The sequence below is a fragment of the Lutjanus erythropterus genome, chromosome 10 (genome assembly GCF_056507025.1).
Source record: "Lutjanus erythropterus isolate fLutEry1 chromosome 10, fLutEry1.hap2, whole genome shotgun sequence".
Lineage (NCBI taxonomy): Eukaryota > Metazoa > Chordata > Actinopteri > Lutjaniformes > Lutjanidae > Lutjanus > Lutjanus erythropterus.
Window position 1 is genome coordinate 35020925 of NC_139326.1, and position 27459 is coordinate 35048383.

Below are 27459 nucleotides of genomic sequence, written 5' to 3' on the forward strand. Positions count from 1 at the left end.
GTGTGTGTGTGTGTGTGTGTGTGTGTGTGTGTTGCAAGGATGCATATATGTGAGAAAGAACTGGGTCCTCGCTTCCACCAACCTCCCCTCCCTCCCTCCTCCTCCCAGTTCGGAGGCCCAGAGGAGTGCCTCATGGTATTTGGACCCTCATCATGCCACTTCTAAAGGAGAAGTCGGCTCCTTTGAAGTGTTTGCGACATGACAGGTTCTCTTTCTTTTCTTTTTCATTTCAATGTTCCCCACCCACTTTCTCTCTCTTCTCCCGTCCAATCTCGCCTTCTAATTATCGCTAACCAGGCGACTGATTAGAAACACGTTGCCGACCTAGTTTTTTCCGTGGAGCTGGAGGAGGAGAAAGGGTTAATCCCAGAGCTGGTGGCTGTCATTGGTCGCTTCCCTCCTTCTTCTCCTCTTTTTCGTTCTGCTCTCCTCTTTCTTTCCCTGGAAGTTTGCTAATGAGGTCCCGTCAGAGCTGAGGAGAGGTGTTAATTTGGCCTTGTGAAGTAGGAAGGAGATTAAGGACAGTGAGGAGCTGAGTTTACGGCTTAAAATACACCGCTGTCCTTATTAATCCACAGGGCCCTGGGAGACCGGCGTTTTTGGTTTTATAATGAACACTGTCTTATAATGAAGGTAATTTTAATAAAAATTTACGGCGAAGCGGAGGAGATGGTACATGTCTCCGTGGTCTCAGGCACACCTTTGGGGCTGTGGGATATGACAGTTATTTCTCAAATAACCGATCGCTGGAGAGACGGGCCCGTCGGACCACACCGTTCACACAACTTTTCGCACAAGATCTCGCCGCCATCTGAACGTACAGAAAGCAGCCTGCACCAAGTCGCACCAAGACTATGTGGGCTTCTCAACGCAATTTACACCTCCCTCTCACTTTAGAGTGTAAACTCCCCTCAGGATAAACCTTTTGTGAGGCGGAGAAAAAGAAAAAACAGTGACGGATTTCTTGTACGTTTGTATCCTTTTTTTTTCCCCCTTCTTCAGCAGAGGCAGATTTCCTCCTCACATCCGGCCTGTACCAATCTGAATATCAGGCCCAAATTAACCAGTCATTCTATTTTTCTCCTCTCCTCTTGATGTCGTTTGGTGCTCTCAGAAAAAGAAAACAGCAGTATGGGTCCCTAATTACTGAAACTTGCTTTACAATGATAATCCGTGGAGTAATTTAGCGTGCACAATGAGAGTTGTGGTGCTTGCGCAGATGGAGATTCTGATAAATAGTTTGTAACGTGTAATTAGCAGCTCTGCCGGTTACATACCATTAACCCCTCAAGCTCAGGAATCATTATTGGCCCTCATTATCAAGCAGCAAGGTACGATTGAGCTGACTAGACATCAAAAACATCAAACAGCTATTAAAGCGCTGCGAACTGGGGGCCGGTGGACACCTGTTTATGAGTCTAACTGTGCCATTTCTTCCCCTGAGGTTGGGAAGTGATGATGTGGGGGAAGACAACGTTTTTATGCATCTTATTGTTGTTGGTTGTTTTCTATGAGAGCACGGGAGGTATTTTGACTATACAGCAGCTTTTTCAACTGGAACCGAGGATAGAGATCTCAAAATGGCTGCTGCTTCTTCCCTGTATGACTGACCTGTCATGTTCAGGAAAGGTAGAAAGAAGGCTATTAAAAAGCATATTTTCTGAGCTTGTACTATTACAACTTTCTTCTCGTTGTACAGAGCTGATCAGCCGACCATTATGTTGTTTTAGGGATGGACGATATGGCCAAATCAAATCTCACAAATCATAATAAACTGTAAATTGATAGTTAATTAAACTTTAGTTCATAGATATTTTACTGTTAACAAACAACCAATAATATAATACTAATAGTAATAATTCTATATGCTTTTTAATCATGATGAACCATTTACAGATCACGTTCTCACGCCCACGTTCTCACGTCCAACTCATCAAATACAGCAGCTCTGTCAGTGGCCCCTCGTGTCAAACTGTGACGATATGCAGGTAGACTGTCACACACGCAAAAGAGGCACACAAAGGAAACAGAATGCAATGTAACACACCGTAAATTAGTTAAAGTATGTAAGTGCGTGAGCCATTATAATCATCAGTTGCAACTTTTGACTAGCCATTCAAATAATGTTTGTAGGCAGTTACAAAGTGATAACCACTAGCGAAGTGTTACATATATCTGGTTCATCTCTGTGTAATGATTTCTACATTATTGCTAGTTACTAAATTCAAATCATTTGGTAATCATTAACAAATACTAATGATGATTTTTATCAAGTGTTGGCCGTGAATATAATGACAAAGCGGTTAAAAACAAGTAATAGAACAGCTAGAACAGTTCAGACAATGATCAATTTACTGAAATGCAGCTTTTAAACTTGGAAAAGACAAAACTTCTGTCATATCATGATGTAACGGTGCCCAAAATCTGAGGCGATATCACAGTATTGATATAGTATCCATACATTGCCCAACCCTATGTTTTTTGTTTTTTAATAATCTACCCTGTCAGATAATATGCCGTAGAATGACGAATGAAATGAGGGATAATGTACAGAAAAAGACGTACTGGTCTCATTTATTAGAAACATCTTCAGCTGTGTTTTCAGCCTAAATGCAGTCGTGTAAAGCACTTTGGAAGACGATCTGGCCAGAGTCGAGAAAGAGGCGAGCAGAGTGTTTCAGTGTTTTCAGAGACCTTGCCCACAGTGCCTTGCCCTGAGCTCGCCCGCCACGCGGCGAGGTAGACAAACACCGTCTTTGATCATCCATCGAGAGACGACCAGCTCTTCCTCCTTTTGATTAATTCCTGAAGGAAATGATAATTTCTCTTGAATGTATGAATATGTTATGAATAGTGGAATGAATCAAAGAGTAAAGGATGATAATTAATTACAGCGCTATGATAAAAGGCTGTGGGTGTTATGACGCAAGCTTCCTCCGTGTCATTATGAGAGGCTCCGTAATTACCTTTCTGCACGAGCCAGCGCTCCTGGCGGTGCTGGCGGTGAGAGTGCCGCTCACTGAGTGAGTCTAACGGTCATAAAGCTTTTCCCTGCCTAATTGTCTGAGGGGCTCTATGGCACTTTCATAGATGAGGGACTGCGCCGTTAGGAAAAATGCTCGGCGACGCTACAGCTTTTCCAGCTCAATGAAGACAGATCTTCATCATGGGCTAAACCTTGCGGTTATTAGGTACAGATTGCTTGAATGGATGGCTAACTTGGGAAGGTGGGGTCGGAAACAAGCGAGCAGCAGAGTCATACAGTGTGATGCAAAAGCTGCTTCTTGTCTGCGCACAGTTTTAAAATCAAGTTAGTGTTGATTCCTATGTATATTGTATATTATAGGCCCATATTTCTGTGCCAATAAACCAGATCCCTGCCTCACAGTTACCTCTGAATATTCCCTTTGTGTTATTATTCATGCCCTACCTTATGTAAGGGGCATTTACGACACCCTCCTACTCCTCTCACTCACTCCCACTCTCCCATCCGCCCCTGCTTCCCCCCCCGGCTACGACCAGACTGCTCCACACTGGGCTGACGAGGTATCTCTAATGCCCGTCTCCCGTCTCCTGCTCGGCTGTCTCAGGCTCATTGAGCAGCAGGCCAGGCCCAGGATCTCCAGGCCATTACCTATTCACAGCACGTCCAGGCCTCCAGCCCTATTGTGGGGAACATAATGGGCTCCAGGGCCATGTAAACCACCGGCTCTCTGCTCCTGGTTTATCACTTGTGTCCTCTTCATACTAAGGAGAGGGAAGGAAGGTGGGAGGCAAGAAGGTAGCGAGAGGAGAGGAGAGACAGAGCGGAGGATGTGGGGGGGCGTAGGAGTGTAATTGGACATTAGATAATACCTTCCTTGAGTCTTTCACGTCCTCTGCATCTCCAGAGGGTGAATGTCCTCGCCTGTTCTCCACATCAGTGCAGAAAAGCCGCTTTGACCCAACCTTAACGCACTTCTCTTCACTTACTGTTTCAGTCTGTGTTACTTTAAAGTTAACTTTTATTGATTATGATTAGTCAAAGACAAACAAGCTTATATGTGGATATTGGATCAAATATTGTACAACTGTCCATCTTACCTCTAATACGTCTTCTTATCTAATGCCAAAGTCCATACATTGACAAATTAACAAACGACCCAGACGAAGGCTTTTTTTAGTCTTATTTTAAAGGCAGCACTGCTTTTTGAGAGGCACGCTCATTTATTTTCACAGATCCATTTTATCCTCAGAAAACCGTTCAGCAGACCATTTACAATTAGCTCCTTTTTTATATTCAGTTAGTTACCCGTTGTATTTCTGTTTATTGACCCAATCTGTTCGAAACTCTTTTAAAGTGAGCCTATGTAACGCTTGCTGAACAGTGGCCACCGTGGCCACAATGACAATGACAGAATTATGATATATGCTAAAACATAATGTGGACTGAGTGTTTTGAGTGCCTATAAATTCAATGCAAACAGATGCAAATTCTGCTCCAGGCAGTGCAAATTGAGATAACGATGCATCCCTTAATTTGAGCCAAAAATTTGCACTAGCTGCTTGACTCCATTTAATGATTGTACTAAGACAAGAGGAAAAAAGAGAGAAACTGGATAGAATAAAAGAAATATGTGTCTGAAATCACTTCCTAACAATCAGCGTGTATATTGCTAGCTGCAGTAGTTATAGTAGTATACCAATGATTGAAATTTGATTGGTCCTATTTATGGTAGTTTCTTGTTTCTGTTTTCTGTGATAATCCAAGGGAATTGGGGAATTGCTGAAAAGAAAAGGAGATTATTGTTTTGGTGAAAGTTCAAAGTATCCTACCCGTCCTTCTCCTATCACAAACTTTGTTGCTCTTTCTACATTTGTCCTTAGCTTCCTGGTCCAGTGCATAAGATAAGCATGGTTGAGTTTTTGTTACCTTAGAATGAGTCCTTAATATCTGCTGCCATGCCGCCATGTTTCTAGAGTAGCCCAGCATATGTACAAACCAAGCACTTGCTCTACATTTCTAATTTCCAATTTAATTTAGCTTTTATCCAAAGCAACTTATATCTGAGAGCTAATACAACACAAGCAAAGATCTAGTCAGGACTAAACAACATAAGTGCCATGAAGCAAAGTTCAAGTCTGATAGCACATAGGTGCCTACAGGCAGTGCAAGAGGCAATGCATAGAGTGCATAGGATGCATCAGATTTTTTTATTTTGAAAAAATATTTTTTGCACTCTATAAAGTGCAGAGGTGTTCACGAAAGAGCTGGGTCTTTTCTTTAAGACTGAGAGATGTATCCTCCTACATGCCTGGAAAGGCTGAGTGAGATGAAGTGCTTGTAGTTTGCAAGCTCACTGCTACCAAATTGTCCTCTAACATACATAATTACATTACTAATATACTTATTTAAACCCTTTCCTAGACCTATCCAAACTTTGACCATTTACTACGTAACATACTTTTGTCATATACATATGTTACAGTGTTATCAGCTACAGACATACCTCTTCAGTTTGTACGAATAAAGCAAAAACTGGCTTTGTGTTCCGCAAACATAAGCTTGCAATAGTCCCTACAAGCTTCTGGTCATAGCAAATAAAGCAGGGTTTTCCTGATAATTCCTCCAATACTGCCTAAAATGCTGGTATTATATTGGTGAATACTTGTGTCTGTACACCGATCCATGATCCATGGAATTTGATAACCCTGAAATTTGACCCTGTGGTGTCCCATATACCATTTTCCCCCCACAGTCAATGGCAAAGTCATGTTCTATGGCACTTGGACAGGGTTTAACCTAAGCCAGGCCGTACATCAGTGATTAATCATCATTAATCAATGATCCATCCATACAGAGGTAAAAGTATACAGCTGTTAAAATAATATTAATAATATAAATTAAAAGCTTTGCAGATATGCAAAGTTCAGGTATCATTTTAGCTTTTTACATGAAAGAGGAATGTGTTCTTTTCTCCAAAGTTACATGCAGTACTCTTAAAGCTTTAAATGAAACAAATCCAATACAACAACAACTCTTGACTAAATCAGAAAACACAGGTCATTTGTGTCTCCAGTGTTTGCAAACATTATAAAAATGAACACATTTTTCTTCCACAACAGAAATGCATAACTCAAGAATTCCTGCAAAATGCCATCAGTCTGTTCCTCAGAAGTTTAGACAGACACTTTTAAAATGAAATATCATCAATTCAGTAAATGACTACATAAAAAAAGCCTGGTAGTTGGGTGGCAGTATTTCACCAGCGGCACGCCACATTTCAGCTGCAGATTGGGCCTTTTGAAGAAGTTTAATATATCTGACTGCCCTTGTTTGTTTCCTGTGTGGTGACTGATTGTTGTGATTCTGCTGGGTGTTTTTATGCTGAGACGCCTCAACCTTTCCATCAGCCTTCCCAGTGTCAGTCTTATCCCTCCTCTGCTGTGCTGTGATCTGATGGTGTGTGTGTGTTGGCGTGTTTGTTTTCCTGTCCTGACTGATGCCCTGTCGGAGCGTCCCAGTTGGGTGTATTCATCATTATGGATGCGTGTTTAGAGCCAGGGATGCACACCAGGTAAAGAAGAAGGGGGGTGGGGGGGTGTTATAAATAGGCACTTGGCTCTCTAGCCATGTGGAATTGATGAGTTTCAGCACATTCTGCTCTGCAGTGCCAGGTTTAATTTCTACCGTCCTGACAGCACAAACCTCAGAGCCCGGAGACGTCACGCCTGACTGCCGCTGCTGTGCAAATGTTAGCCATGTTTGAGGATGGACGCACGCATAGTGCTGGCTGCACCGCTCCTATTGGGCGTCTGACTGGGTGTACATCCGCCGCTCTAAACCCCTGTCACCTTAAGAGACAGGCAATCACATTCCCCTCCTGACCCCTCGCCAAACAGACACTCACCAGCAGCAGACAGTAACTAATCTCAGAGGCAGTCTCTAAGACCGAACTCGCCTCAGTCTAACATGGTCAACTACTTGTTATGAGACAGGTGAGAGCCTCCCTCCCCTCTCTCCCGCTTCCCCCCCCCACCCCACCCTCCCCCAGGCACCCTCAGCCAGAGAGAGCAGCAACACTAGCAGTAGCAGTAGCACTGTCTCCGAGGATCTCTGACTCCTGGCTCACTCTCAGCTGCTGGCAAGAGCACAGTCAAATTAGCCAATAAAAATGTGTGAAATCGGTGGCTCAGCGCCGGCGAGGACATGCCAGGAGAAATAAACATCAGTGCTCGCACAACCAGGAAAAGCTCATGCGAGGAGGAAAAGGCGGAACGGGGAGAGCTGCTCCGCCAATTCTACGGCGCGATTCTCCGATTTCAAGGCGCAGAATACAGGAGCTGCACAGACAGTCGGAGAGCAAAGTTGTTTCTCTGCTCCATTGAACAGCGAGACCCAGCCTCAGATCAAGCCGGTGGCAGCACAAGTCAAAAAGAACATGAGCTTCTGTCAGAGGATACACAGCCCACATGTGCTGAAGTGATTTAATTCCCTCTGTTCATCGGCGGTGTTTCCCCCCCTGCTGAAAGCCTGGGAATACCAGTCTTCATTTCACATGATGCTCGGCTGTGAAGTTTAATTTCAGCAAAATCTAAACACGCTAATTAAATATCATAACTTTCTGAAGAAGGCTCTTGTAAAGGCACCTGAAATTTTAATTTAGACTTCAAAAGAGCGAAGACTTTAAAGCAAATCTATTGTTTTTCATTTAGACTTGCAATTTTCTTTTCTCTGCAGTACTGCAGTACGTAGTTATGATTGATCTGGTAATTAAAATATGCAGAGAGGGAAAAATATTAACTGCTCCTTTTTTCCCCACTTTTTTTTTGTTTTAGAAAACAGCCGACACATTTTTCCTTCTCTTTCCAGCGCAGATAATTAAATTTTGCACATTGATGTTCTTTACACAGCATTCATCGGCCTCATTATTTTTCCATTTTCATCTTTCTGGTGAGAGATCGATAGATTGATAAAATGATGGAGCCTATCTTAAATAATGCAAGCAGAGAAAAGTTACACTTACTTTGCTGCTGGCTAAGTGTTTGAACTTTTATTCTTCTTTCAAATTGTATTTAATATCCCATGAAGGTAGATCTCGCAGTATTACATGCTAGTGTAAATCATTTATTCCCATTTTTTGCTGTCCCTCTGCAAAAAAAGAAAAGATGCAGCTCGTCTCTGCTCTTAGTGGGCCTATGCTGTATGGGATGATGCTTGTCAAGGCTAATATCCTAAATGATAAAGAAACTGGCAATTCAAAGAAAGACAGCGTAAAGTAGGCCAATTAGTACCTAGGGAACATTTTGCTAGAAGAGATAGCAGCTCCAAATGTCACATGCACGAACATTAGGACCGATTGTTTATAATATGACCTGACAGTTTGGGTCTCTCTAATATGGGATTAACTACAATACTAATTAACATGTGGCTCTATTAAAACAAGCAGCTGCGAGTGAAGTTAACTCTCTTTACCAGGGAGGGGAGCAACTCTTCTAATGTACACCCCACATTAAAGTGTTGCTTCTTCGCCACAAATCACATGTTTTTACACTTTAAAGCAATCTGCTTGTTTTATTCTTATTTTACAGTGGAAATACGACGTCCTAAATCACACCCGCCGCCCTTAAATATCTAAGCCCACAGATCAGAGTGTTCTTTGCCTTTGTCACAAACAGATATATGTTTTTAAGTCCCACTGCAGGGCTCTCTGTTTCATCCAAGACATAAAGTGGCCACGGTGGCCCGAGGAGAGTGTTAAACACATCCTCAATTAAAGCAAAGTAACTTTGCATCTCCTCGTGATTTTCTCCTGCAGTCCCTGTAATTGGGTCTCGGTGGATTTAGTGGGAAGGCTCCAGCACTTCTTCTGGAGCGAGGGGCTCCAGCCTGGAGTGGGGCTGAGGGGACAGCCAGAGGGGGGAATAAAAAGCTGCTGGTCACCATGCAGGCCCCTGGACGCTATAACAGCTGGCAGGAAGGAGCAAGAGTCGGCTGCAGCCAAATGGGAGGACAGGTGGAGTCGGCCATGCTTCAGTCCTTACACAGAGACACTGTGACTCAGTTAGTATACAGGAGACATGATGGGCTCCAGCAGCTCCCTGGATGAAATGAACATGCAGGGTTTAATAGCACTATTAAGTATTTCATGCCACTTCATACTTCTACATTTCAGACTGAAGTATTGCATCCCACTACATTTATTTGACAGCAGTAGTCACTAGAACAATAATATCAATATTATGTGCAATATTACTTCAAGATCATGCGCAAAATTACTCATGCAAAAATTATTTGATGTCAGGTAAAATATTACTTAACTTTAACTTAACTAATATTACTTTCTTATTTTAGTTGATCTTAGTTTACTTTTTTGCTTAACTTATCTCACTGTTATTGTTGTTCAATTAGGGACTGCTTTTTGCATTTACCCTTTACATGCTTTCTGTTTATTACTGATTTGTTTTTATTCTTAAATTACTTTTATTTTTGATCAATCTGTGGCACAAGAATTTCTTTTGGGATTAATAAAGTTCTATCTTATGTTAATGCGAGTTCATATTAAAATATTAAAGTTGTTATATATAATTTTCCCACATTAAAATGTCTAAGAACGCTCAACATATGTTATATATGTTGTTAGTAGTAGTAGTTCCACGTTTCCAACAATGTTCAAACACAGAGAAATATGTCATTTATTCAAGGTTAACAGTGCGTTTCCTGCTAGCTGTTGCTAGCTAGTTGCAAGAAATTCTGGGAACACGGAATATGTCGGATACATCAGAGAGCGAGGAAGGAAGTTTGTAAATGTAGCTAAACCTAACTTGAATAAAACTTCTTTAAACTTCTTATTATCTCATCCATGAACATGATTTCTGACTGAGTCACATCAGATAGATTTTCATATAATAAGCATATAAAATACAATAAATTGGATTAAAGCAGATTAAAGCAGTGCTTTCCAACCTCTTTGTCTTGTGACAAATTGCAAAAAAAAAGGCAGAGTTATTTGGGGCTCCTTGTCGCTGATGAATTGCTACAATATCAATTAATATCAATACTATCAAAGATGAAGGTTATACTTAAAAAACATGACATGAGAGTTGTATAAAGATATAAATGGTAAATGCAGCAAAGTAAAAAGTAGATTACTGTCTCAGAAATATACTTATGTAAAGAGCAGAAGTGCGGTTTTAAAAAGGGGACATGAAAATAAATTGTTAGTACTTTTTTTTACTCATGTACTTTTTTAATAATGCATTACTACACAACCCTGAAGATTATAGAAGAGTGCCAAAAATTAATATTAATTTGTGTAGCAGAACTTTGTTTTTTTCTTAATTTCTGCCCCATTAATCATCTCAAGACATCTCAGATTAATCTTGTGACCTCTGGGAGGACAGCTACTGTAGGTTGGGAACCAGTAGACCATCGAGCTGTAAATAAAATAGTTGAAACTTGCTCCATCTCAAACAGCTAAGTGATACTCGCACGTTACCACATCAGTATTAACAATTTAAAAATGCAGTATCTAATAATAGATCCCTCACAGTGGCTTTTTTTCTGCATTACAAGTATTTTTACTTGAATACTGTATGTGGATTTTGCTGAAATGAGTTACTGTCACAGAATTACCATTATTTTTATGATAACTGAGATGTAGATTTTGCATAAGTGTCTGTGAAGATGTTAATATTAAAAAACAAAATACCTCTGTCAATATTTATCGATACTGGAACAGTATTGTAGGATGACTGTTGGTGCTGTCACATATTTTAACACAAAAGAATTTGATTAATAATCATCAGTAATGTGGCTATAATGATAAAGTGGGTAAAATAAAATAATAGAACAGCTAGAACAGTCTGGTAAGTTCATAAAATTCCATAATTTTGCTGTAATGAAGCTTTAAAAACCAGGAAGACATTTATATCATATCACGGTATAATAATATAATAATATCTAGTGTCAAATCGTAAATTTGGTATAATATTGATATATTGTCCGAGTGCCAGTGGTGATAAATTAAATAAATAGAAGGTAGGCTCTAAAATAACTGAAAAAAGTAATATTTGTTTCATGGCTTTCTTCAAAATAGCAAACCGTGGAGGCCTCCTCGGGTTGTGTTTGTGTGTGTGTGTCAGCATGTGTGTATATGCGCGTTTGTGGGCGTGTGTCTTCTTCTGGCGAGACATGTGAAGGACAGCCGAAGGTGCGGTGAGATCCAGTGATGGGCTTGTTTTATTACATCTCATATTGAGACCAATCTCTGTCCATTCACCTGAAGGACAGCCAGCTATTCCCTAACTAAATTAGCCAGCCGCTGTGGTGTGAGGAGAGGGGCCTCCACAGACACACACCAAACCACGCTCTGACACACACACACACACACAGTCACAGAGGCAGGTACAGGCAGTCACGCAATAATGTGTATTTTTTTCTCCCCCTCCTCTCTCATGCCAGAACTCACACTTACATGCATAATCGCATGTCCCGACTCACTTTCTCACACTTAGACACACACACGCTCTCCCCCCCGCTGAAGGCAGTGGATATGGGGTAATTGCAGTCATTGTGGCAGGTTGCGTGTTTGTGCCCCTGTCAGCGAGGCCTGCAGACCTCCTCTGTGTGGGGGATCATGTGACACAGATCTCTGAAGCCTACCTGGTGACACTTCACTGTGCATCTATTCCTTAATGTAGTAAACGCGTGGAGTTTTAGCGCCGAACGCTCTGCGGCTGTGAGGGTGAACGTTCTCTTCATGCTTTCTCTTCCCTAATGAAATGTCTTTTGTACAGTCTGTTATTTTTTTTTTTTTTTGTTCACTCACGGCGGATGTTCTAATGAGGCAGAGCCTGAAATAGCAGTGGGGCTAGCACTGCAGAACTATGACATCCCATGTGAGAACTTGCCCAAATCACAGTGGCTGCAGCCGTGCGTCAGGTTTCTTTATTTATAACCCGTATGGAATTGTCCTACACTCTGAGCATATGGAGGGTTATGTAACGCTCAGCATCCAATAGATAACCACTAAAGTCAGGTCCTATATATAAAGCTTGCTGAAGAGTTGTTTCTGAGGCTGCTTAAGATTGATTTAGTGCTCCTGAATGTCTGCTTCACAATGATGTAACAAAAAGAATGGTTATTGTGAAGCGAAACAAATATTTCTGCAGCATTCCTGCCTTGTAATTCACATAAAGGGACAGTTCACCCCAAAATCAAAATGACATATTTTACCTGTTGTGCTATTTCTGGTAGAAACAAAGTAGTCACAACAGACTCAGCTCACAACAAGGTCTGTGGATTATCTTGAGTAACTGGGTCACGATGTCTGGAAAGAGACACTGCTGCGTAGTTTTTCAAATGTATTTTTTGGCACTTTGAGCACCACAAGCCAAGTGCCATCTAGTTCTGATATCTCCAAAACTCACCAAACTATATGGATGGATAGAGAGATGGATGAATAAGTAGCTTTAAAGGCCAGAAAGTAAAGTATGTGTTTTTGATTTTGCAGTGCAAATGACAAAAAGACATACTTCTCATCTACCTCCTCTGGTATATAATGATGTAAATAGATTTGGTTTTAATTGTGCAAGTTTTGAAATGTATATCTTGCAGATTTCTGCCTCCAGCTCAATACAACATATTTTTGCGGTGGTCCTTGCAGTAGAGAATTCTTCAGACGTTCAGAAACAGTATGTCTTTCAACAATGTCCTTCTTACTCAGGACAATCCACAGATCTCACTGTCAACATTTTCTACTGTGCATATTTTTCTGAAAAAAAGCCACTGTGAAAACTGTTGATAATCAATCATGCTCAATCTGAGAAGGGGTTGCCAGATGAATTTTAGGAGTCAAGAGAGGCTTCCTTATGTAAGACATCAGACAAAATAAGAGACTTTTCTAATATTTTCTTCTCTCTTTTGAAATACTATATAGCTTTAGCTCTTAATAAAACAGCCTTAGAGGGGAAAGTCACGCTTTGATTAATCTGCTCATAGATGCACAACAGACATGCACCATGTAACAAAAGGTTGCAAGTACACCTTTCATGTTAACCAAAAAAAGGTTGAAACAACTGCACAGTCACTGAGTTTTTAAATATGACTACTTGTTCGATACTCCACTACAAGTGAAGTTCCATTGGCTTTGCATTTTATTTATTATTATTAGCCTGGCATTGCTGAATTAGCCTAGGATCTCTCAGATCATTTTTGATTTCCAAGGTGCATCTGCCAATTAGACCTACAGCCAATCGGAGCAATGAAGTATGTGATGAGTGACAGTTGCAAGTTGGGGCAGTGCTTGGCCCGGCAACAAAAGTTCTCAAATTACAGCTAAACAGTAGACTGAGATTTTACTCTTGAAAACGTTTGAGACGAGAAATAGGCAAAGGAGCAACAGACTCTTGATTCGTATTTGATCAGCGCTGCCTAGTTTGACAGCCTGGTGCGTTGCCCTGGAAACGTGATGCCACTGACATGCAGCTTTTCAAATCTGGACCGGTGACATTCTTATGTCAATCAGTGCATGTGTATGATGACTGTGAATCAATTGCCTTCACAGTTTGAACCTCTTTAATCCTGCCTTTGACAAATACCCTCATTATTATTATAAAACTAAAACTAATGCTGAAATGAATAAAAATTAAAACTAAACTTTACAACTATGAAAACTAATCCACTCTTACTAAACTAACTGAAAGTGAACTGAATTGAAACCAAAGTGAATACTATAATAACTCTGATATGTGCCAGAGCAAATGAAACGTGCTTGCAGATTCATCTGGTTCCCAGGCTAATTTTTTATTTGGAATGAAGCAGAAATCTCAGATGCTGATATCTGAAAACCTGAAAATAAAACCAAAGCTGCCTCACTACATAAGATAGGTATCACATATCTACATAAGGTATCACATTTTTATGTAATTTTGCTAAACTGACCTTTTCAGAAATGGTGACAAATACATTTTGAATGTTTGTTATCAATAGTTGCTAGGATATGTGTTGGAAAACAACATGGGCTCTTGCTGTTGTAGGGATCTCATCTGATTAGCCCCTCATTCACTCAGATTGAAATGCCACCTCGTGCCTGTCACATTGTATATGAGTGATCAGGCAGGAAAGCTGGTCATTACAATCATGACATCAAATGCCTGGCAGCAGAGGTCAATCAGCGTACATTAACCAAACAGAGCTCATTTGTTTTACAGCTTTTAGTGGCGTGTTGGCACCAGCGTACATGAGCTTTAGGCTGGCATCCAGCGGGCATGGAGGACCTCCCAGCAGAGCGGGAGCAAGATGGGCCTTGGCCAGCCCTCTAACAGAGGAATATGAAGGAGACAGAGAGTGGGCTGTTAATGTGTCCCCTTACCCCCCAGTGTTCAACCACTCTGCTGATTTATGCAGCAGAAATGAACTCCTTTACACTGGGCATTCATAAATACCTAAAAAGGTTTTAAAATGATGGTCAGGCCGCTGCCAGAAAGACGTGGTGGAAAATATTTTTGGGGAAAATCTTCGCTCTCCCTGTCCGGTCTCTGCTTTCCTCTCTCGTTTTGGACCGCCACACTTTTTAATCTTTGGGTGTTGACATGTCATCGCCCTGATGCATGAGCGTGTGAGGTGGCGTATAGACAAATGCATACACCCACAGTCCAAAGATCACTCTTAACCTTCACCTGGTCCTAATTATAGCAGATGAAGGCACATTTCTGTGGCACTCTGGTGATCTGTCATCGACAGGCCCTCTCCAGTCTGGCTGGGAGTGATATCTCTCTGTAAAATATGTATGACATCAAAAAGCCTTAAAGGTTATTACAAATTAATAATGACTAGTGGGCCGAGAGCAGTAAAAAATAGCCTTCCCTTGGTGTCGTGTTTAAATGTTTAATTTAACATGCTCCAGTATAAATGTGGACTGCCTCCCAGCAGTATGTGCCGGGCCCCGAGGCCTCGGCAGACTGTCAGTGGTCTGGAGCACACAAACCCAGACCACCATGCTCACGTGTATTAAGATCCACGTTCAGATTAGACTGATTCGCGCAGACACGAGTGATCATCCGTCTGGAGCCGTCAACTGTTATCTTGAAAAGGCGGCGCTCTTCTATCTGTGCGTCTCCAACAGCATACAGAATTATAAAAACACTAAAGGAAGCAGTTTTACTCGGATCAAGCGCAAATTCTCTGTAGACTCCGAGACATAGAAAAGCTCTTTCTGAGTGCTTCTCTGAAGCAAGTCGAATCATCGGCCCTGAACCCCCCTCACAGTAATGTCTGAAGACACTGTACAAAATTGCCTTATTTATGCCTGTAATGTAAGCTGTCTGTTCTGGTGTCGCTCATTCTCGGTGGAACCGACGACGGTGGCAGCCGAGTCTGGAGTGAATTTGCCGGGCGACTACCTGGGAAACATCAACAGTCATTAATTATGTAAAACTCTTCTCACAGTGGGAGCAGGCAGAGCTGCATACAACTGCAGCGCCCGCTCCTATTAGACTCAATGTACTCTACAATGAGCCCCCACTGCCTGGGGGCGTGGAGGGATTATCAGCCTACCGCCACGACCCCCCATAGAAAGACACACACGCTGCTGTACAGTACACACACACTTACACACACCAAACGTGACGTTCTATTAAGTTCTGCGCCGATGTATGCTTGTGTTTAGCTGAGGAGGAGAATAACAGGAATCTCGGCGCTGTCTCTCCTCCCTAGTCACCCCATCATTCACTCCTCTCCTTCGCAGGACCTGTTAGGTCTTTTTTTCCTCTCCCTCCCCGCCAATTGTCTGCTTTCCGGCTTTCTCCCTACAATGAATGAAATCGGCAAATCTGACAGGACAAATGATATGCCGTGTTTGTCAGGAACGCCGGGTAAGGGGTTCATTGTTGATAGCACTGCCACCAACGCCGCGCCGGTCTCTGCCACTCGGAACCAAATTACCCACAGAGCCGTCCTTGCGCGGGGCCCTACCTGAGATCTTCCTCCGAGCACCGCAATTGACAACAGCAGATTTATCAAGCAAATAATGGAGCTAATTTCTGCACCATGTGTTTCCAATCCATCTTCTGTTAGCAACAGACGCAGGATTGTTTGGCAGACTTCAAGTCGTCTCCACAGCACAGATCCCGTTCCTCCGTCAGCTGCGCTCTTCTAGCTGCGGTTCAAGGCTCGTTCATCAGTGCTGCTCTTTTTAGCGGATGCGGGTTTGGCATGATGTTCCTCCATGCTGAAACAAAGGCAGCGCTGACACCTGTAATTAATTAGGCTATTATGCATTCCGCAATGATAATTGCCTCACTGGAAAGTCACCAGCCTTCTAAGAGGGAGAGAGAGGAGAGGTGGATGGAGAACGCTATCCATCATAGTGGAGCGCTCTCTCCCGCTCCCTCTCCCCTCGTGTCATGCTGTCTCACCTTGACTAGTGTAGGCAGGGCTACAGAAACACTGTCAACATGTGTCTGAGGGCGAGATATGCAGCTGTGCCTCCCCCTTGCCAGGGCCGCTCCACCAGCGCCCTGCCAGGGTCCATCCACTCCAGGGCTTTGGCTCACATTGGCACAGTTACCCATGACACCCCATCTGTTGTAGCTTTGTTCACTAGGGCAGTACAGCACCGGGATAATGGGGGCACTTTATTTTTATAATTAGCCCTTACCTACACTTCTCCTCTCTCCTCTCCTCTTAACAGTTCTCCCTGCTCTGAAATCTAGTCCAGGTGCACTCATTACTACTTTTCACAGCCCTCCCTTTCAGCACATCAACTGGCGCCTTCATCTTAGCCTCAGCACGCCCCCGCTCCCTCCCATCGAGCCATGATAGATACGTTTTCAGCAGACACACTCTCCTCAAGGTTTAGGTCATTCACTGCATCAAACATTTGAAAGCGCAAGCTCAAAGAAAATGACAACTCCTGTCTTTTGAACTACAAAGACATTCAGAAAAGATTTGTTTTCTTCCCCGCGTTTGTCTCTCACAGGCTCTTGACTTTGACTTTGCCGTGACTTTGAGATGTTAGCACCGAGGCTGGCGCTTTTGAGTTTTGTCGAGAGGGCGGGTAACGCGGCGCTCCTGCCGCCTGTTGATGGTGAGGGGGACCCAGAAGGCGCCTGCTGCGTAGTGGAGACAGCAGGCACTTTGATCTGGGTTTAATGTCGTGCCATGTTCTGTCTCTCATGCCGCTCCGTGTGCCACGTCTGTTGGGATTACGTCAGCTCTACCTTGATCTATAGAGATCTGCTCTCCACTCAGCCCGGGTCATTATCGCCAGTCTCCACTGGGGCAGTGACCCAAGGTCTCGCTCATTTCGTCTTCTCTCATATTCAAGTGAACACCTTATGTCATGTGTCTTTATCTGCCTTTTTAGCCATGCGAGCAGCACAGCTCTGAGGATAGCAGTGTAGGTCCATCTGTACACCACTCTGGTCCAGACTGAAATATCTCAGCAACTGTTTGATTGATTGCAACGCAGTTTTGACAGTGATGGTCCCCAGAGGATGGATCTTAGTGATTTCTGATCCTCTGATCTCTGACTTGTCATCCAGCACCACCAAGAGGTTGACAGTTGTAGGTTTTAGGGAAATTTTTTGACAACTGTTGGATGGATTGGTATACACGTTTAGGTTCCCCTCAGGGTGACTTGTAATAACTTTGGTGAACCCCCGACTTTTCATCTAGCGTCACGATTATGTCAAGATTTTATATACTTTGATTTACATCTAAAAACTAATGACACTCCCTTCAGCCTCAGATGACATTTATGTATAGTGCTAATATGCTAACATGCTAAACTAAGATTTGTTAACATGATAAACAGTAACAATAAACTTACAGTAATTTGTTTAGCACTTTTTATACAAGTAATGCTGCTGTTTTACAAGGAAGAAATTACGTGCAGCAATTGCTTCATGTAAAAAAGAAATAAAATTAATTTAAACTAGGAAAGATGCCATAATTAATAGTAAAAAATTGTAAAAATTAGATGAAATGATGAGAATAGACTATATAGACTACATAGCATGCATTTTCATATGAAAATAAAACTAGAATAAATATAAAAACCTAAGTTCAGGAAGAGTTCTGGGGCTGTAGCAAAATAGCCTTTTAAAGACTAAACTGAAGAATCAATTAAACAGTACTAATACTAGGAGCTGCAGTGTGCCTGCTAAACATTAGCATGTTAGCATTGTCAGTGTGATCATACTGTGTTATTATGCTGATGTTAGCATTAAGCTCAGTGCAGCTAGCATGGCTGTGGACCTCTTATTTTTGTTTGAAGGACCACTGTTTGTAGGATTTAGTGGCATCTAGTGGTGAGCTTACAGAGTGCAAACCCTCAGCCTCGCACTCTTCCTCCACACGCATAGGAGAAACTCTCTGCCTATTCTGAGCTCAAAATATGGCAGTGCAACATGGCAGCCTCCATGGACAAGGATTCACACCCTTTGTAGACACAAAAGGGGTAATTCTAGGGTAACAGAAATACAATGATTCTTATTTTCAGGTTTTTATACACTAATGAAAATAGTATATTTAATCACATCATATTCAATTTCCACCGTATTATGCCTGTAAATCCCCATTAATCTTACACACTGGACCTCTACTAACTTCAGCTGAAATAATAGCTGTAAAAATCATAAGTAATAAAATTCTTCTTGTCATCTCTTTTGATAAAAAGGTGTTGAAACCTATATTGAAATTGCTCTGCTCTATACTCTGCATGATCTTACTCTGCTTCCACCCAAATGCAAGTGAGCCTCTCCCATAAAGCGTCCATGAATCCAGTTGTATTTTCACTCTGAGTGTGTCACTGCATCGTTGCAGCATGGATTCGCATCAGAAGCAGATAAGTGGTACAAAAGAATATTGGTCAGCTTTGGCCATTTATTTGGCTGAGACGGCAGCTCTGCAGTGGCAGAGTGGCGGCGGCGTCAGTCCGTTGTGAGTGCAGCGCGTTGACTGACAGGCACCGCTGATTGGAATTGACGTGGCGACGAGATGTGTGTCAGTGCTCTGACTGCTCATCTCGCCGGGCATCCAGAGACGGCCACAGCCACCACCATGCTGCTACCACCGCTCCGAGATGGGTGTCACCATGATTAAATCTTCCCTCAAACACAGTCTGTGTGTAGTGTGCATCTGCGTGAGTGCGACTTGACGTGTGTTTGCATGCTTCTGAGTTCAAGTGTGTGTACGTGCGTACGTGGGTGTGCGTGTGTGGGTGTACACGGGTCTCTCTCCGTCCAGACCGTATTGCAATAGTGTTTACCTCTGCCCCTCTCCTCCACCCACTCATCAGTCACTCCACACCAACTCATCTCTCTCCTCCCGCCTCTCCTCTGAACCTACACTCAACCCAAAACAAACGCCAGCAGTGACAGCTGCAAAAGTGCTGGGTGGTACAGCTAAAATATGATCTTTTCCCTGATTCTGAACAGAAAATTCTGTCACATATAAAGGAAATGGAAAGCACATGCAGGTTTCTTCCTTGGACTGTTCACATAGTATTGAAACAACAGAATCTCCCTGAGTGATGCAACATTCCTGTGGCCAGTCAGCCACTGAGATGCATCTCCTAATTTTCAAAAAATCTGATCAGTTGGTAATTTTGACCTTTATTTGGCTCTTCAGTAGACAGAAGACAATATTGAGCAAAATATGGAAACATTTTGCTGATTAAGAAAAAATATATATCTACAATTATCCAACGGAAGCCAGAGAATTTAAAAACAATTGAATAGAATAAATTCCAACCAGCATTTTCTTGTATGACTTTGAAAATATAAGGATTAATTTGTACAGGATGTATGAGTTCGCTTAACCATTGCATTATTGTTATCAGAACTATTATTCACACCTTTTCCTTTTACCATCTGCCATCCATATCACCATGCACACAATCATGAGAAACTGTTGGTGGCTGTAGCTCGTAGTTCTCTGCAGGCGAGAGTTGAATCCACAGCCACTGCAGAGGACTCAAAGCCTCTGAACACAGGACGTAGAACGCTCTACCAACTGAGCTACCTGGCCATCCTGGGTTATGATTTCTGAAAAGAGAGATCGAGTTTTTCAGTGTTAACATATTATTACACCCACTGGAAAATGTAGACAAAAAATACAATGCTTTTCAAAATATGCACATTCACTGGGCAATATAAAGCCCTGGTGCCCGCTTCTCTTTGTTCCTCACAGGTTAGTCATAATGATTGGGATGATCGCTGTAAGATGGGAAATTAAATTTGTAGTGTTGAAGGAATATGATTTGGCTCCTCCTCGCATGACTGACGCTGAACAGTCACTGCAAATAGGAACTTTGCTATCCGTTTCAGCCCAGTCACAAAACCTCCACATCACAGACATACTTGTGTTGCATGCACATAACAAAGGCATCATGTTATGGACTTGTCATATCTGCAGAAATGCTCATTTCAGGACAATAGGATGTTTCGATTTAAAGCATTTATCGGACGATACAGATGATGTGCTTATATTATCGTGCCTCCCTAATAGATACATGGATATGAAATATTTATTACCTATGACCTTGTATGCTTTAGAAAATGTACAAAGAAGGGATAAATATTGGTTAAAATATTATTGAGTGCAAGTAAAAAAGCTATTATGAGGAACTGTGGAAAAGTGGATTCCTCAACACAACACCCATGGCCAGTAATTGGTGAAGAAATATTTATACTGGGAGAAAAATTGAAGTTAGCTGTTGGAAATGTTTTATCAATCAAAATTAAATTGAAAAAACAACAACAAAACACTTCCAGCTGTAGATTTCAGTGCAACTTAACAGACCAGAATAGTAGGACCTCATTGTCTCAGCACTTACATTAACACCAAGGACTGGACGTTTGTCAGGAATCCAGTGGATTCTTCTGGAAGGTGTTGTGACAAGTGGTGTTGTGGTGGCGGTGGGCTTCCCACTGTTTTGTTCTAATAAGCATGGAGCGGGATCGGGGTTGTTGTGACATCCTGTCAGCCTGTGGGCTGGACTGGCGCTCAGTGAGCAGCACAGTAGGATGGACTCCCTATGATTGTGCACTGACCTTTGCATCATGGGGAAGATGACAGGTAATTTAGAGGCCTCAGGGACTGTGGAACCATACATTTGCTGTCCCCAAACCACCCACAACACCGACCACATTCACCTTGAGATGGGAGCAGTGTATCCATGAACACTGCATGCACATACACAAACACACACACACACACACACACACACACACGCACACACGCACACGCACGGGAAAAACCAGAGAATGAAATCACATGCTGTATACACCCAGGCACAGATGCATAGGCAGACATGCTCTAAGCATTCACACACACGCACACAGAGTGCAAGATCTGCGTTGACACCCGCCCAACACCCCCATCATCGTCACACACTCTAATCACCTGCATCATCACAACCCATCCTCAAACAACCAAATCGCAGGGGGTGGCAAACTAGTAAGGCAGAGGGGGGAAACGATGATTTAGAGTGATAATTGCATAATCACCAGTTGTGATAATTGTAATTGATGACTGCATAATTGCTAATTGCGCTCTTTATGGGAACCTCTCTTTTCCGTTGTCTCTCCGTCTCTCTCTGTATGTCGCTCAGTAGCCCTTCACTCTGCTTCCTCTGCTTCATTCTAGATTTGTTCTCTCCTCCTTCATTTATTCCTCTCTCCTCGACACATGCTAGCTTGTTCACACACACACACTCAGATGCACACACTAGCGGGTACTGTAAGTATTCTCAAAGGCTTATCAGTAAGTATTTCCCAGCAGCCTTGTCCCAGAGGCTGTGTTCTGCCCACTCTGTTGCTGCGTGAAGAGTTATGGAGGAGCGCTAACAGGTTTCCTTTGTCTCTCTCTTGCTACTCTGCCCCGGGCTTTACTCCTGCTTGTAAAATCAACCTGTGGCCAAGCCCATTCCCTCGGTAGCCATATCCTTTATCACAAAACGGGTGAAAAACAAAAGAACGCGCTGTGAGCCGGAGCCAGGGCCAGAGCCATATCTCGCATCCAAAAGAGGAGAAGCCAGTTGCAGTCCTTCCTCGAGCTCTCTGCACAACGGCCCTATCTGCTCGGATCTGCTAGTGCGAGATTCTGGCTCTGAAATCCAATGTGCTTGGCTGGAGGTGGATTAGCATGGAGATGAAGATGACTCCCTGATCAGCCCATATTATGCACGACACCTCAGAGTGCTTTGATGATAGCACGGGTGGGTTGCGGTGGTGTGTGTGTGCGTGTGTGTGTGTGTGTGTGTGGGGGGGTACCTATACGCATAGCGGGCACTAACGTGAGAAGGCGTCAGGCAGGCGTGTGATTGATGTCTCTGCTAGCGTCTGTAGGCAGGTTAATGGTGTGATTGTGGAGGTAATCTCCGTGTTCTCTCGTTAAAGGATGATGGAGGGCCAGGAGACCCCCGCTTGTCTCTGGAAGAAGGAGCCCCTCGCTGTTGCCTTCACAGGATCTCAGGCTCTTTACATATGCAGTCGGGAGCCTCATTTGATGTATATGCTTCAGAGGGAGCCGGGCCAGCCAGCAGACTGTCAGTGAAAAGTTGATGACTGGTGGTGGTGGGTTCAGCCACCCCGCTGTAGTGGACATGTAGCTCAGGTGGAGGCTCAGGTTGATGGTAGTTTGTCTAGATGTCACAAACAAGTGTGTAGATTTCATTTCAACATTAGGGGGGCATATTAAGCAGGGGTCCTCCCACATGAAGTTTTGACTGTCAGACACTTTTTTTCTTCATTCTGGGGATTTTTATGCACCATATGCATCAAAACTCAGGCACTAGGTGACATTTTGAACTAGGGCATAGGTTTTGTTTCAACATTGGGGAGACACATATTGATCAGGGGTCCTCTCAGGAAATTTTGAGCATCAAACACTTTATTCCTTCATTCTGGTGATCTTCGTAAACTGTTTTCCAAATAAATTTATAGTGAAAATATCTTTATTTATGTAGAAGAAAACACAAAATTTAGGCCCCCAGGTGACAATTCAAACTAGAGTGTAGGTTTTGTTTCAACATTTTGTGGGGGGGCACATCAAGTGGGGGTCCTCCCTCCAGATATTTTGAGCATCAAACACTTTATTTCCTTCATTTTGGTGTTTTTTTAATGCACAGTACATGCCTTTTCTGCCTGTATTTATAGTCAAAATGTCTTTATATAAAGGAAAGCACAAAAATCAGACACCAGGTGATAATTCAAACTAGAATGCCACCTAGAGAGTGAAGACCTCCACCAAGCCCAAATGCCCTATTTTGCAACATTGACAGAAGTGAAAAATACCTTGTGTATTTTCCCTGTGATTCAGATCCAATCAACGTTTTTTTCCCTTGGCCCATGCTACACCCTTCTACCAAGTTTCATGAAAATCAGGCCATTAGTTTTTTTCTGAAATCCTGCTCACATTCACATAAACATACGGCACAGAAAACAGAACTTAAACATGTTTTATTGGGGGGGGCAAATGCGTGTGTTCTGAATACTGATGAGGACGTGTATCCTCCACCACCCCGAAATCTACGCCTGTGGTCACCAAGTGCTTTTGCTCGTTGTTTAAGAACGGAGGTTTGTTTTTGGCTAGTGGTGACACTCATGGTCACAAAATTGCTCCTGTTCATAGAGAAAACGCAGCAAACATGAAACAGTTTGTCATCAGTGGGGGTAAAGCAAACCTTAGTTGAACCAACAAATTGTTGTTGATGTACTCAGAACTGTTTATGGGGCTAGAGTGCTTAACACGTTTTCACCGTCTGCGAGCGAACATGCCAACATGAACGTCATGTCCTGGAAGGAAAGAGGAGGGGAGACGGGGGTGGCTGGGGGGTGCAGATGGAGGATGGTGGGTGGGGGGCTTAAATTGGGGTATAGCTGAGTGAAACAACAGCATAGTGTAGCAGGGAGCTGGCTGTGAGCTGCAGACTATTGCATCTGTATTGATTGGGCTCCAGCCTTTTCCATTTTCCATGAACTCCTCTGAGCTGCTCCAAGTGGGAGTGATGGGGGGGATTTGCTTGATCTTTATGATATTTCTTTAAACATGATGCTGTCGTTATGCCTCCCCAGGGAAGACGCCAGCCATTTCCAGTAAATCAAAGGCTCTCCGTCTCCCTCGCTGTTTTCCACACACCTTATTTATAACCCCACTAAACAGCCCCAACACAGCACCATTCTCATAAGTGTTTTCAGTCGTTGCAAAATGAATGTTTTTCAAGTGTAGTCATACCGACGAGGAGCAGCCCGGCTCAGCCACACTGTGCTGCTTGACCCTCCGTCGTGGAGTCCATTGAGCCGATCCAACGGAGGCTGTAATCAACAGTGACAGAAATGACATAGACAATAGATGACAATAATTTGAATTCCGTCTGCTCTTGGAGTGGGGGGTCATTTGGACCAGCCTGATCTGATTTACTGTTGCAGAGTAGAGGACGTCGAGAGGCAGCTTACAGCGCGTCCTCTGACTCGCAAACAGGCCCCAGGTCTTAGCGGGAGCTGGGAGCTGGGTAACCCACATACCCACTAGTGCAGGTGCCCTCTCCATGGGGCCAGGTGGCGGCTAATTCGCTTTCTTTGTCCCTCCTAATGAATCGTTAATTGGTTTGCATCACCCGCCGAGTCGAGGATAGCAGGTGCCGAGTGCTGCTGGTGATGGAGGCCACTGTCACTGGCGAGCCTTCTCGCGCGCGCCGGCACCTACATTTAACAGGCCAAATGTCACCTCACAACATGCAGCAGCTTGGCAGTTAAACAGGGAGGATATGGTCATAGTTTATGCCTTGTTTCTGTAAGTGTTAGTGCTCATGTAGAAACACAGCCTTTGCACTGGTTAAAGGAATAGTACAGAATTATTTAATGTGGATCTGTATGAGGCACTTATTGATAGTCAGTGTATTACCTACAGTAGATGCTGGTCGACAGGCCTTCAGCTGGAGAAGCAGAGAGCAGTACCAGCATAGAAGCTAAGCAATGCACTGCTGTGGATGGATACAAAAGGCATTTTAGACACTTAAAACCATCAATTCAAGTGCATGCTATATGTAGAATATTTTCAACTCTTTATCTTGCCATCAGTCTGCATTTTCTGATGGGTAATTGCTGTTATATAAGCCATTTATCACTCTTTCTAAACCAAGGAAACACTGCAGGTGAAATGAGTAATTTTACCTTGCAGAACAAGTGAGTTGCTGGTCTACCACTGCCTCAATCTGTCAGTCTGTTAGTTTGTTTGTGTTATTGTGCGACTTTGGGGAATCCAAAGTTTCCTTTTTGAAACTCAGAAATCAGAAAATAAACAGACAAACTAACAGACTGAGTGGAAGATCAGCATCAGTACACAAGGTAAAATGACTGATGGAGTTTGGTTGGTTTGAAGAGAGGTGTCTGATGGAAAAATAAAGCGGTGACAATATCCCAAATATAGCGTATACTAAAACTTATATTGGCATTTCTAGGTGGCTTAAATACCTGTAGTGTCCGGCCCTGCACACAGCTACACATTGCTTAGCTTCCATGCTGGTACTCTTCCTTGCTTCTCCAAATGTGCCAATCGGCAGTTTCTGTAGGTAATACACTGAGAATCAGTATGTACCTCATACAACCCCGCATTAAATAATCCAAACTATCCCTTCAGTCTATGCACTGCACAGTATTTCTCTGTTATACAGGTGTTATATGTGATATAGTGTATATACACGGCATGCAGGGATGTTTGTTTCATTTATTGGAAGGATGCGGCGAGGTTGACCTTTGCTCTGTTTACTATTGATTCATTGTTAGCTATTTAAGATTTTAAGCGTTTTCTGCTCCGCGTGAAAGCATCAGTTTAATGCCTGAAATGTAAATATGGCTGTGCATCGTGAGTTAGACATATGCCAGGATTATATCCGTCGATGTTTACCTTAATGGCGTCTTCTCCCCTGCAGGTGGTTGCTCTGAACAAGCGCAGTAAGGAGGCAGAGTCTGCGTTCCTGGGAATCTACAAACAGCTTATCGAGGCCCCAGGTGAGTCTCCCACTAAGACCAGAGATGTGCATCTTCACAAACAACAACAACAGCAGCAGCAGCAGCAGTATAAACACCACACTCACGCACACACATTACTTCTAGAATTATCTTTCACCCTTCAAAGATCACTCCCCCGAGATCAATTCCCTATCAAACCTCTACCACTATCTCTGGACCAGCCCTATAAGAATACACACAGAGACATATCATGTATATATGAAGCAACATACACAAACCAAAAAGTAATTTTCTTGCCATAGATAGATATGGTGCAACAGCACATGGATGTAAGATACATGAAACCCTATACCCTGTGGCTCTTATCTGTTTTTCAAAGTCTGTGCTCTCAGAGTGGTTTCCAAAACTCTGCGTGAGGCCACTTCAAAACCCAGCACTGGTCCTTGAGTGTAGCCTGGCTGAGGAGCGAACACATCCTTGAGGAGCTCTGCTGTTGATTGTGGAGGGCCAATTAAAATCCCAACTGAAGCCTGGCTTCGTGCGGAACGCGGGCCTGATGAGGCCAATGGGGGAAAAGGGAGAGAGGGGCAAAGACAGTTAAGTTAGAGCGGAGGAAAGACATATTGTGTGTTTATTCAGTTGTTATTTCAATGTCAGGGCACATGTACTGTGTTGCTCTTTGTTGCAGGAGACGGCAGCAAAACGCAGCCCAATCTCAGTCTAGATCAGAGAAACACTTGTGGCAGGAGTAGAGAATGCTGTTTACAGATTCAATGAATACAAGATAAAAGTCTGCGTCAGAGAAATAGCGACGGCAGCAACTGACTTTTAAAGGTCTCCATTTTTCCTTGAAGTCCCCTGCTTGATATTGCGCCACCACACACACACACACACACACACACACACACACACACTTTGAATGGAGTTATTTCCTTGATAAGAAATACCGTTCTTTGAAGATGTATTCAGTTTGATTTTCTGACCTATACCTTTTATATCAAGGCCTTAATTCAAGCCCAGTAGCGTCTTGTGGGATATATTTTGTCACAAACCCCTCTCAAGAAGAGAAAAGAGGCAACTAAGAGCTGTAATGTTCAAGAACAAAGACTTTAAAATAAAAAGAAAGGCCACTGTCAGCCAACTTTTATGTGTTGGAAAAAAATTACAGTATCTTTTGTTTGCAAGGTACCTTGTCATTTTTTTGCTTTAAGTTTCTTTATACACAGTGTACTTATTTACACAGAGCGAAGATGTGTGGTCATTATATTGAGTATACAATAGTAGACCTTCCTGTGTCAGGTTACATCAGGTGACGTAACACAGCCAGCCTCCTACCTCCATTTGACCTTACCTTTACAAAGAGAGTCTGTTTCACTGTATCACTGAGACTCATACAAAGAGAAGCCACTTATTTTCTATCTCAGCAAAGGTCACTGAGTGCAACACAGTGCTGGGAAAATAACCTGAAAAATGTAGTTAATTACTCATTACTTATTATCC

General features: G+C 42.9%; 1 protein-coding gene across 1 annotated transcript in view; it reads left to right on the top strand.

Annotated features, from left to right (window-relative positions):
• cux2b (cut-like homeobox 2b) overlaps positions 1–27459 on the top strand; it is a 119143-nt gene that overhangs the window by 52727 nt on the left and 38957 nt on the right. The window contains exon 4 of the mRNA XM_084729161.1: positions 25920–25998. Within this exon, the coding sequence (XP_084585287.1) occupies positions 25920–25998 (79 nt within the window). The remainder of the gene's footprint in view (positions 1–25919; positions 25999–27459) is intronic.